Source organism: Nanorana parkeri, unplaced genomic scaffold (assembly GCF_000935625.1).
Source record: "Nanorana parkeri isolate BGI_ZX_2015 unplaced genomic scaffold, ASM93562v1 scaffold2344, whole genome shotgun sequence".
Lineage (NCBI taxonomy): Eukaryota > Metazoa > Chordata > Amphibia > Anura > Dicroglossidae > Nanorana > Nanorana parkeri.
Window position 1 is genome coordinate 5,288 of NW_017308612.1, and position 12,904 is coordinate 18,191.

Consider the following 12,904-nt stretch of genomic DNA (forward strand, 5'->3'; position numbering starts at 1 on the left):
AATTCAGCTAAACACAACCCTTATATCTAGATATTGAACATGTGTAACATTACTTTTCCAATTTACAACATTCAGTGAGTAGCTATTAACTAGAAGGTCACCAGTGAACATATCGGATATTTAAAAGTATAAAACAAGAGGGAAGGTGCTGCTTAGAGTATATTGTAGGGAAGCAATTGATATGATATGTTGTGGTATTGCTCACCTAATTGCATGGCTGACTTACACATATGTGCAGTACAGCTATCAGCCGCCTACTCTCTGCTTGTTCATAGTGATTCATCCCAGACGCACTGATCCCGCGGTGTAACGAGTCCCGAGGGGTCAGAACTCTCCGGTCTCTCCAATTTTGCTTTCCACGGTGGAACGCAGAAGCCGCTCGACTTCCTGATTGTGGAGCGAGCGGCCTGCGTTCCACGGTGGAACGCGGAAGCCGTTCGTTCCGGCGGCTGGCTCCTTCCCACGTCCTTGGGCTATTTAAAGCCCCAGCTGAGGCAGAATGGCGTTCCACTATTGGAGTCAGAACTCCTGCCACCCGAACCGAACCTCAGAGACCTTCAGGACTGCCCGGAAAGGACCCCTATTGCTCAACCTGTGGACCTGCACCTTGCACCTCTAACTAGTCACCAAAATGCAAGTACTCTGCTGTGGGAGCCTTAAACTGAGTCTCTGCTTGTGTATACTGCAGACTGTCTTTCATTACCACTGAACTGTTGCTCTTGGGGGGAATCCTCTGGCATACCCGTATCTAAGTGGCAACCCACTTCCTAGAAACGTGCAACCTCTACCTGCTGTTTTCAGTCCATTACTAGTAATATGCTCAGATTCTATGACCCTTCGTTTCTCCCAGTATCTCCATTCCGCTTTGTATGAGGGGTGACACACATACTCTACTAGCTCTACCTCTGGACTCCATGAATCCCTCCCTCGGGCCCCGAATGGATTTTGACCGACTATTGACCTACCTCCATTCTACACCTTAGACCTTTTCCCACCATCAGCGGCCTTAGCACTTCCCCGTTAAACTGTGAGAACATGTACAACTTACACTCCTACAGCAAATGATCTGGTTAACATTCTAATAGTATTCAGGTTCGAGCTTTAGTCCTTGCTGTATTAATAGTACGTCTTCGTTTTAAGAATTGATTAGTGGACTAAATGGTATTTTCTTTTGATATTTTTCCTTTTATTTCTGTTTGATACATTTGCCTCAGAGGTGATATCTATATCTATTCTAGTATCCCGCTTCCAGTCAATGTATGGTGAGGATGGCTTCACTACTATGGATATCTTCCTCCTTCTGTCATGTATCAGTGGTCTTCTTTTGATTGTTTGCAATTCGGTTTTGTATGACACTGTTATTGTGACCCTGCGCACTAACTTTCAATAAAACTTATTGCTAAAATAAGTGTCTGCTTTTCTCGAAAGAGTCAACTCTTTATTGACCAGGTAAATGGCATGCTACTGGTTCAAACCCATTGAAGTGTAGCCCTGTTTCGGGGGGGGTTCATGTGAGATGACCGTCTTCGATTAACTACCGCTACTGACCAGTGGGTAACTTAGAAGCCCTGAGCCTCTGCTAAGTGGGAGTAAAGGGGCTGTAATCAATTGTACTGGCAGTGCCTCCACCCATCTGGGCCTTGTGATGTACAAGTGGGACCCCCAGATGAGATGACCTTGTCCCCAGATGTAGGTATTCACATGTGTCCTTTTTCAGTAGTAATGAGCTCGAGAGTTCATAGATCATGGTGGTCATCATGGATAATGGTTATAGGTAGAGATGCTAGAATACCCAAAATGCTGGTGATATAGTAGTAGATTCACTTCTAGAAAGGCATACAGATCCTAGTGGAAGGTCTATCTTCTCCCTCTTGATAGGCCAGAAGTGTTTCCATTCCCACAGAGGTTCCAGTGTATACTCTGTTTCAGGATATACAGTGGCCTGGACCAGTGGAGGTTCCTGTGGCAATCTCCAGTGTCCCCATGACCTCTGTTACCATGGGTTAGGTCCCTGTAGTGGATCCAGCAACTTCAGATGTCACATGGCATTCCATGAGGTTACATGGCACATGGCATTCCATGAGGTCCATGCCCAACACCTGAGCACCAACATCCCAACAGGGAAGTGGCAGGAACAGGACTCCCCCAGTTCTGATTATGCTCATGGGTTCTGCTATAGCCAATCCCTCCCACTATGATGCACTGATTGGCCACCACAGAATCACTGTCACATCATGCCACTCCAGCACAGTATTATGTCACAACAATGTCTGGTGGATGAAGCACATGGACAACTCATGAGCACACCCAACTGGTGGAAAGTAATAGGTAAATTTGGATACCCGACTAACACTGCTTTATTACAGTGGGTGTTAGGGGGTAGACCCCTACAGAAGTGTACACAATATTCCCTTTAGCTCGTTCTTCATTGTTAGTCTTTGATGGGCGTTATGCTTTTTATTGGAGAACAAGGTTACGGCAAAAGATTATTTCATCTAACTTATTTTACAATTACTTAGATATCCACCAATATAGAGCGTTATCTCCATTTCTTGAATACCATTATTATTAAACATTTTTAAATCTAATATAGAATGTTTCCAAATAGATTTATTAATTCTAATATAAAAGAACTATTAGAAAACACTTTTAAAATCACAATAAACTCCAATATACAGTATATACAGTATGTCACAGAAGTGAGTAACCCCTCTCATTGGATGATATCATGTCATGTAATGACACAGAAGAAATGACACGTTGCTACAATGTAAAGTAGTGAGTGTACAGCTCGTATATCAGTGTACATTTGCTGTCCCCCTCAAAATAGCTCAGCACACAGCCATTAATGTCTAAACCACTGGCAACAAAAGTGAGTACACCCCTAAGTGAAAATGTCCAAATTGGGCCCAAAGTGTCAATATTTTGTGTGACCACCATTATTTTCCAGCACGGCCTTAACCCTCTTGGGCATGGAGTTCACCAGAGCTTCACAGCTTGCCACTGGAGTCCTCTTCCACTCCTCCATGACGACATCACGGAGCTGGTGGATGTTAGAGACCTTGCGCTCCTCCACCTTCCGTTTGAGGATGCCCCACATATGCTCAATAGGGTTTAGGTCTGGAGACATGCTTGGCCAGTCCGTCACCTTTACCCTCAGCTTCTTTAGCAAGGCAGTGGTCGTCTTGGAGGTGTGTTCGGTGTAGTTATCATGTTGGAATACTGCCCTGCGTCCCAGTCTCCGAAGGGAGGGGATCATGCTCTGTTTCGGTATGTCACAGTACATGTTGGCATTCATGGTTCCCTCAATGAATTGTAGCTCCCCAGCACCGGCAGCACTCATTCAGCACCAAAGCATGACACTCCCACCACCATGCTTGACTGTAAGCAAGACACACTTGTCTTTGTACTCCTCACCTGGTTGCCACCACACACGCTTGACACCTTCTGAACCAAATAAGTTTATCTTGGTTCCAGTAATCCATGTCCTTAGTCTGCTTGTCTTCAGCAAACTGTTGCGGGCTTTCTTGTGCATCATCTTTAGAAGAGGCTTCCTTCTGAGACGACAGCCATGCAGACCAATGTGATGCAGTGTGCGGCGTATGGTCTGAGCACTGACAGGCTGATCCCCCACCCCTTCAAACTCTGCAGCAATGCTGGCAGCACTCATACGTCTATTTCCCAAAGACAACCTCTGGATATGACACTGAGCACGTGCACTCAACTTCTTTGGTCTACCATGGCGAGGCCTTTTCTGAGTGGAACCTGTCCTGTTACACCGCTGTATGGTCTTGGCCACCGTGCTGCAGCTCAGTTTCAGGGTCTTGGCAATCTTCTTATAGCCTCGGCCATCTTTATGTAGAGAAACAATTCATTTTTTCAGATCTTTAGTTGCCATGAGTTGCCATGTTGAACCTCCAGTGACCAGTATGAGAGAGTGAGAGCGATAAAAGCAAATTTAACACACCTGTTCCCCATTCACACCTGAGACCTTGTATTTTTTTGTCAGACATTAACATAGTGTAGACATAAAAAAAAAAAAGAAAACAAAAAAAGCTCAAAACGTCGCCAAGTACCAAACTAGCGCCTCACGGCACTAGGACCAGAAACAATTACTTAAGTATAAGAGTATGTTTGTACAATCAGTATGTGATGCATAGAGTTATATTAAGCATTTGCATATGTAGAAAGGGCATTATCATTAGGAAACAGATGTTTAGTACATGCTAATACCATAGAAAAATATCCAAAGAGCTACGGCTACTGGGATCTGAAGCTCAGCCAGGAGGACCAGACCAGGGAGAATTTATGATCAAGCCCTCTCCTTTGGTATGATACACATTCAAAGGCAGTAATCCTATCTAGTTCCGACATCCACTCCGATACAGTAGCCGGGGAGTGCGATATCCATTTACGAGCAATAAGTCTCCTAGCGTTAAATAGGGCTCTATGGACAGCCGTCTTTAAATTAGTAGTCAGTCTGGGGTTTCTATGCCCCCCAGCAAGCAAGCAAGTTGGAAGAGGTCAATGGAGACATCAAAAATTGAATTAATCAGTGCGACTACTTGGCCCCAATATCTGACAAGCTTGGGACATCTCCATAGTAGATGTATTAGTGAGCCCTGGTGGAATCCGCATTTCGGACAGGACGGATCATCTCGGACAGCAATCCTAACCAGAAATTCAGGTGTGCGGTATGATCTATGTAGAATGAAGAGCAGAGTGAGGTGGTGGGTTGCGGACATGGAGGTCAGGGTTACATTAGAAAGGATATCTTCCCAGAGCTCATCGTCGATGGGTCCAACATCTTGGGTCCAACATCTTGAGTCCACCTATCTCTCACTCTCTCCAATAAAGGAGAGATGGAGTTGTTCATTAAGTTGGAATATAAAAAGGAAATTATACCCTTTGTGTGGGTCGCCCGAACCACTGCATCCAGCACTGGAGTGGGGCAGATAGGAGGAGGGGTCGTCCCAAATTGAGAAACAAGCGTATGCCTGACCTGCAGATACTTAAAAAAGTGTTTGTTAGTAATGTTATGTTGGGATTCTAGTTAGGAAAAAGAGCACAAAGAACCTTCAAAGTAAAGTTGGTGTACCTTCTGTATCCCAGCCTTATTCCACTCAGCAAAGCCCTGCAATTTGAGCAATTCAGGGAGGCACTCGTTATTCCATAGCAGAGTATATCCAGTGCAAGCCTTTATATGAAGAATGCCTTTTACAGCATCCCACACCCTGCCTATCAACTGAATGGTTGAGTGCAAGGATTTTTGCCAACTCAGGCGAAGGTGCATTTTGCCAACCCCCCCCGGCACGCACGCACACACGCACGCACACACACTCACCACTCCAACATCCCCATACAGCATACATTATATCTGTGCTTCATTAAGCTGTAATGGTTATGATGCTTAAAGTGATCGTTTAACTTATTTATCTTTTACAGAGAAAGATAGCAAACAAACTATTTGTGTTTTTTTAAAGTGCACAAATCCCAGCAATAATACATTATATAAAACGCAATGCAGAATACAGGTTCGTGGGACGTTCACGCACGTATCGGGCCGTTCCCGGGAAGGACAGGCTGCTGCGTGTGCTTTGTAGGCAGCAGTCTGTTCTTCTCTATGGGAGGACACGGCTGTACGGTCAACTGAACTGCACATTTGCACGGGTGCGGATGTCCATACTAATACGTAGACAGGATGGATCCTATCTGCATCTGAGCACGGACACCTGCACCCGCACGGATGTGTATGGGCCAACTCTAAGCAGTGTGAATGAGGCCTTAGTGTTGCAGGGAAGCCTGGGTCTCAGATGGGCTGTAAAGGATCTCTGGTGGGCTCTGCAGGGTGTCAGGCTGAGACCACCATAGACCCTGCACATCCCACCATAGATCTTGCACTGCCAATGCTAGCGCCGGCCCTGGTTGGACTTGATGGACTTATGTCTTTATTCAACCTCAAATACTATGTAACTATGTAACCTGTTCGTCTATCTCCCACTCTGCCTGCCTTTAGGCGATCCCTTAAGACACATCTCTTCAGGGAAGCCGATCCCACCTCAACCTAACCACTCAATCATCACATTCTCAAACAATTCATCCCCACACGGCTACATCCTCATGTATCACTGGCCCGTCCATTTTAGATTGTAAGGCCTCAGGGGAAGGGCCCCCCTTACCAAATTGGGCACAATTAGCCATTTTCTCTCCCCGGTGTCATGTGACTTGTTAGCGTTACAAGGTCTCAGGTGTGTTAAATTTGGTGTTAACCCTCTCACTCTCTCATACTGGTCACTGGAAGTTCAACATGGCGCCTCATGGTAAAGAACTCGCTGAGGATCTGAAAAAAAGAATTGTTGCTCTACATAAAGATGGCCGAGGCTGTAAGAAGATTGCCAAGACCCTGAAACTGAGCAGCAGCATGGTGGCCAAGACCATACAGCGGTTTAACAGGACAGGTTCCACTCAGAACAGGCCTCGCCATGGTCGACCAAAGAGGTTGAGTGCACGTGCTCAGCGTCATATCCAGAGGTTTTCTTTGGGAAATAGACGTATGAGTGCTGCCAGCATTGCTGCAGAGGTTGAAGGGGTGGGGGGTCAGCCTGTCAGTGCTCAGACCATACGCCGCACACTGCATCAAATTGGTCTGCATGGCTGTGGTGCCAGAAGGAAGACTCTTCTAAAGATGTTGCACAAGAAAGCTTGCAACAGTTTGCTGAAGACAAGCAGGCTAAGGACATGGATTACTGGATGTCTAATGAGACCAATATAAACTTATTTGGTTCAGAAGGTGTCAAGCGTGTGTGGCGGCAACCAGGTGAGGAGTACAAAGACAAGTGTGTCTTGCCTACAGTCAAGCATGGTGGTGGGAGTGTCATGGTCTGGGGCTGAGTGCTGCCGGCACTGGGGAGCTACAGTTCATTGAGGGAACCATAAATGCCAACATGTACTGTGACATACTGAAGCAGAGCATGATCCCCTCCATTCGGAGACTGGGCCACAGGGCAATATTCCAACATGATAACCACCCCAAACACACCTCCAAGACAACCACTGCCTTGCTAAAGAAGCTGAGGGTAAAGGTGACGTACTGGCCAAGCATATCTCCAGACCTAAACACTATTGAACATCTGTGGGGCATCCTCAAATGGAAGGTGGAGGAGCGCAAGGTCTCTAACATACACCAGCTCCGCGATGTCATCATGGAGGAGTGGAAGAGGACTCCAGGGGCAACCTGTGAAGCTCTGGTGAACTCCATGCCCAAGAGGGTTAAGGCTGTGCTGGAAAATAATGGACATTTTCACTTAGGGGTGTACTCACTTTTTTTGCCAGCGGTTTAGACATTAATGGCTGTGTGTTGGGGACAGCAAATGTACACCGATATACGAGCTGTACACTCACTACTCTACATTGTAGCAAAGTGTAATTTCTTCTGTGTCGTCACATGACACGATATCATCAAATATTTACAAAAATGTGAGGTGTGTACTCACTTCTGTGAGACACTGTATATATATATATATTGCAGTTTATTGTGATTTTAAAACTGTTTTCTAATAGTTATTTTATATTAGATTTAAAAATGTTTAATAATAATGGTATTCAAGAAATGGAGATAACGCTCCATATTGGTGGATCATCTAAGTAATTGTAAAATAAGGGAGATGAAATAATCTTTTGGCGTAACCTTTGCCGTCATGTCCTTAAATAAAAAGCATAACTTTCATCAAAGACTAACAATGAAGAACGAGCTAAAGAGACTATTGTGTACACTACAATGGGTTTGAACCAGTAGTGTGCCATTTACCTGGTCAATAAAGAGTTGGCTCTTTCGAGAAAAGCAGAAACTTTTTTTTTTTTAAGCAATAAGTTTTATTGAAAGTTAGTGCGCAGGGTCACAATAAAAGTGTCATACAACAGAGCTGCAAACAATCAAAAGAAGACCACTGATACATGACATAAGGAGGTAGATATCCATAGTAGTGAAGCCATCGTCCCCATACATAGACTGGAAGCGGGATACTAGAATAGATATAGATATCACCTCTGAGGCAAATGTATCAAACAGAAATAAAAGGAAAAATATCAAAAGAAAAGCATTTAGTCCACTAATCAATTCTTAAAACGAAGACGTATTATTAATACAGCAAGGACTAAAGCTCGAACCTGAATACTATATGTTAAAGAACCAGATCATTAGCTGTAGGAGTGTAAGTTGTACATGTTCTCACAGTTTAACGTGGAAGTGGTAAGGCCGCTGATGGTGGGAAAAGGTCTAAGGTGTAGAAATGAGGTAGGTCAATAGTGGGTCGAAATCCATAAAGGGTCCGAGGGAGGGGTTCATAGAGTCCACAGGTAGAGCTAGCAGAGTATGTGTGTCACCCCTTAATATGAAGCGGAATGGAGATACTGGGAGAAACGAAGGGTCATTGAATCTGAGCATATAACCCATGTTGGGGACCGGGTCCTTCAGCTCAGTAATTCATAGCCCTTAGTGGCCAGAATAAATGAGTGTAAGTCAGCCTTATGATTAATAGACAAATCTTTATGAATAAAGTCGTCCCATTCCACAATGTCTCTACCACGTTCAGTGTTACGGGGGAACATGTCTAAAAGGTTCATAGAAAAAAATGTAAAAAGAATATGTATCAAACTGAGTTGTACCTGTCTAGCAGGTGGGGATCTGGCTGGGTGGGGGGAGATCGTGTGTTGGGGTCTGGGACCGCTTGGGTGAACAATGGGTGTAGGTGAGGCAGGATAGATGGATCAGGTGAAGGTGGGTGGAAGGGAGAGATGGGGAGAGATCACATGTGATGAGATGGATGGCCCACAGGTGATGGACTCCTGGTGATGTTGTGACCTTTGGATCATCCAAGTTAGTTGCATCTCTGGATGATCCAAATGATCCAAATCTCACGACATCACCAGGAGTCCATCACCTGTAGGCCATCCATCTCATCACATGTGATCTCTCCCCATCTCTCCCTTCCACCCACCTTCACCTGATCCATCTATCCTGCCTCACCTACACCCATTGTTCACCCAAGCGGTCCCAGACCCCAACACACCATCTACCCCCACCCAGCCAAATCCCCACCTGCTAGACAGGTACAACTCAGTTTGAGAGCTTCCCCTCCCACCTTTGTTCATCTTAACATACTACGTACACCCTGGTCCGTACACACGTGAAGCAGCACACTGAGTTGCCAACTTCATGCACATACTTCCACAAATATCAAACCCCCCTTTTTGGGGGGGGGGGTTCCCCCTCCCCGTGAGAGCGCTGCAAAACAGGACATATCCCTCAATTTTCCATGATACAGGAGGAGGTAGCTGTGTGGGGGATGAAGTGTATGAGAAGGTGATGGTTCAGCGGATAGGTTGAGGTGCGATAGGCTTCCCTGAAGAGATGAGTCTTTAGTGATCGCCTAAAGGCAGTCAAAGTGGGAGATAGACGGATAGGTTGGGGTAAGGAGTTCCAGAGGATGGGAGAGACTCTGGAGAAGTCTTGGAGGTGAGTATGGAAGAAGTTGATGAGGGAGCTGGAAAGCAGGAGGTCTTTGGAAGAGTGGAGGGGGCAGTTAGGGTGATATTTTGAGATCAGGTTTGAGATATAGCCGGGGGCAGAGTTGTGGATGGCTTTGTAAGTTATTGTTAATGTTTTGAATTATTCTGATGGTAATTTCTCCTAGTACATAAGGGAGATATTAAGGGAATTTCTCACCAATGAAGGCATTGGGCTTCAATGATTATTGACAGACTCTGCACTGTATTAGTCATTGGCCTTTGGAAAAATTATACTGTATATTGTACTGTTCGCTTGTCACATTTTTCAACAATGATTAAAACTCATTCCATAAAACCCATTTACCAAATAGCTTCATCAATTTGTAAATAATTCCATGTTTGTTAAACATTTTCAACAATAATTGGCACCAGTCTAAAAGTGGAATAATCTGTTATCTTCAATAAAAGGCAGCTGGAAAATAAACTTTATTCTAAGAATTTTATTTGTTATGTTTTATTTTAACCTGATTTTTATATTAATGTTGGTTTTTTTTTTCTCTTTTTTTGCCAAATTTTTCCAAAAGTTCCACTATTTGGTATTCATTTTAACATCGTAAATTTTCATTTACAAATGTTATTAATTGGAGAAGCATTTATTAGTAAAATAGAAACGTTAAGTGTGGCAAAAACAAATTGTTTTTTTTTATAAACAGCATATAAAGTCACTGAGGGAGAAGTTCTATAGAGACTCATTTTCTTGTATCTGTGTCTTAGATTAATCCCAGATGAATACAGAGCCAATAAATACTCCTGTGTGTTCCTCAGATGTCAGGGGGAAATGTCTGCCCTATAAATATATGTCTGTGCGGCTAATAAATCTTTATTGTGACACAGAATGAAGCAATATTTTTCTTCTGCTTTTGTTGCTTCTCAGACTATTTGAAAAACATATATAAATGTATTTCCTTTCATGTTACTTTGTTTCCATTTACAGGTCTATATTTATTTTCATTTACTGTAATAATTGGGTCACCTTACAGCAGTTGCTGAGAACACCTAATATCTGTGTAGAGGGAGGACAATATATATTGTCTTCAGCTCCCTCTCTTCCTCTTCTTCCTTCTCATCTACCTTCTGACATTACTCTGGAATTTGCCGATCATCTCCCTCATAGTCACTCACTCTATATATATATATGTGAATTATACTATCTACTTGTGGTCCTAATTTACACGTTGGGTTTTCTAGAATTGCATGAAAATATCTATGTTTAGTATGTCTGGGAAGGTTCTCATTCATCCAGGTCACATGGTATATCTGTAAAAAAGAAGTCAAGGCAACTGGACTCGCTGTATTTTTCTTGAAGGCGTTTCACGGGTCATCCGACCGGATTTCTCAATTCAGAATGATTTTTACAAAAAATTATCTGGGAATAAATATGGTGAATGTCTCTCCAATCCACATAGTCTGTCACAACCAGGTGTTGATTGCATTTGCATAATTGTAGTCTAGGAGGTGTTATTAACTACATACACAATGTTGTTCAAAACACGAGATGAACAACATTGTGTATGAGGTCCAGTGCAGTGAGGAGTGCTCCGAGTTGTATGTCGGTGAAACAAAACAGCAGCTACACCAGCGTATGGCACAGCATGGCACACCAAACACTCTGGTCAGGAGTCGCAGTGTACCTACATCGAAAGGAAAAAGGTCACTCCTTTGAAGACATTTAAGTACTCATCCTAGACAGGGAGGAGGACGGGTTCAAAAGAGGTGTGAAAGAGGCCATGTATGTAATAATGGAGAAGCCATGAAATCAGCCCCCGGTTGTGACTAATAGATTATGTGGATTGGAGCAAAATTCACCATATTTATTCCCAGATAATTTTCTGTACAAGTCATTCTGAAGTGAGAAAGTTGGTCGGATGTCCAGTGTAACGTCTTCAAGAACAATACAGCAAGTCCAGTTGCCTTGACTTCTTTTTTACAGATATCTATGTTTAGGTAAATACATTTTTTTTTCTGATGCAGCAGGAATAACTGTCACTGTGTGTTTTTTTTCAGCCTTGGATTATGAAGAACTGAAATAGCATACCTGTCCATGTGTGTTACAACAACTTTGATGTTTGAATTTTTCTTGATACATTTTATAACATGGCTGAGAGTGGCAAGAAACTTGATCATGTTTCCTGAACTCATTTTGAATTTATTTTTCCAGATTTGTTAAAGAATATTAATATTTGAAACTGTGTATCAATATATCCCATAAGCTTCAGAAATAAAGGTTTATTTTGTTATAATTCCAGTTACATTTTACTGGAGATTTTTTATGATAAATAAACGTGAGTTATATTGTTTCAATGGGGAATCAGACAATTCTGAATGAATTCTTCCTCTCTGGACTGTCCGATATTCCGGCTCTTCAGCTCCCTCTCTTCCTCTTCTTCCTTCTCATCTACCTTCTGACATTACTCTGGAATTTGCCAATCATCTCCCTCATAGTCAGTGACTCTCACCTCCATACCCCTATGTATTTCTTTCTTGGGAATCTGGCCAGCTTGGACCTCTGCTGTTCCTCAGTCATCATCCCACGAATGTTATTTGACCTTCTCACCCAGAGAAGAAAGATTACCATGACGGCGTGTATAACCCAAATGTTTTTCTTTATGTTATTTGGCATGTCTGAGATATTTCTGTTGGCTGTCATGTCCTATGATCGATACATTGCTGTGTGCCAGCCATTGCATTATGTTCAGGTGATGAGTTGGAAAGTTTGTGTTTACTTGGCATCTGGTTCCTGGTTCCTCGGGTTCACACATTCTTTAATTCACACACTGTGTGCCTTGAAATTAACATTCTGTGGATCAGATATTATAGAAAGTTTCTTCTGTGATCTCCCTCAGTTGTTTCGGATCTCCTGCAGTGACATCTACATCAACATTCTGCTCACCTTTCTCCTGGGTGGCGTCTTTGCAGGTGGGTCTCTAATGTTGACCTTCCTGCCCTATGTCTCTATATTTAAAACTGTCCTAAAAATGCAAGTTAAGGGCAACATGAGCAAAGTTTACTCTACATGTACCTCTCACCTGACAGTGGTCTTCATATTTTATGGCTCCATTGTGTTTAATTATTTCCTTCCAAACCCAAGTCATTATGGTGGTGACAAAGTGGTGTCTGTCTTTTACACGGTCATTCTTCCTCTTCTCAATCCCCTGATATACAGTCTGAGGAACCAGGATTTAAAATCAGCATTCAACGATTTTGTGAAGACGATAATTCCCGACATAATATAGAATGTATCTCAACGAATCCTTCATTACTATGTAGTGAAGTTAGAGATCAGGTCCTGTGAACCTTTAAGCCTCCTTAATCTCACTCACAGCCACAGTGCCCTATG

At 43.2% G+C, this 12,904-nt stretch overlaps 1 protein-coding gene across 1 annotated transcript; it reads left to right on the forward strand.

The window, feature by feature from the left end:
- Positions 1-11,867: 11,867 nt before the first annotated feature.
- Positions 11,868-12,800, forward strand: LOC108801461 (olfactory receptor 5B12-like). The gene has a single exon (XM_018573347.1). It carries the CDS (start codon positions 11,868-11,870, stop codon positions 12,798-12,800), a length of 933 nt encoding a protein of 310 aa, XP_018428849.1.
- Positions 12,801-12,904: the final 104 nt, after the last annotated feature.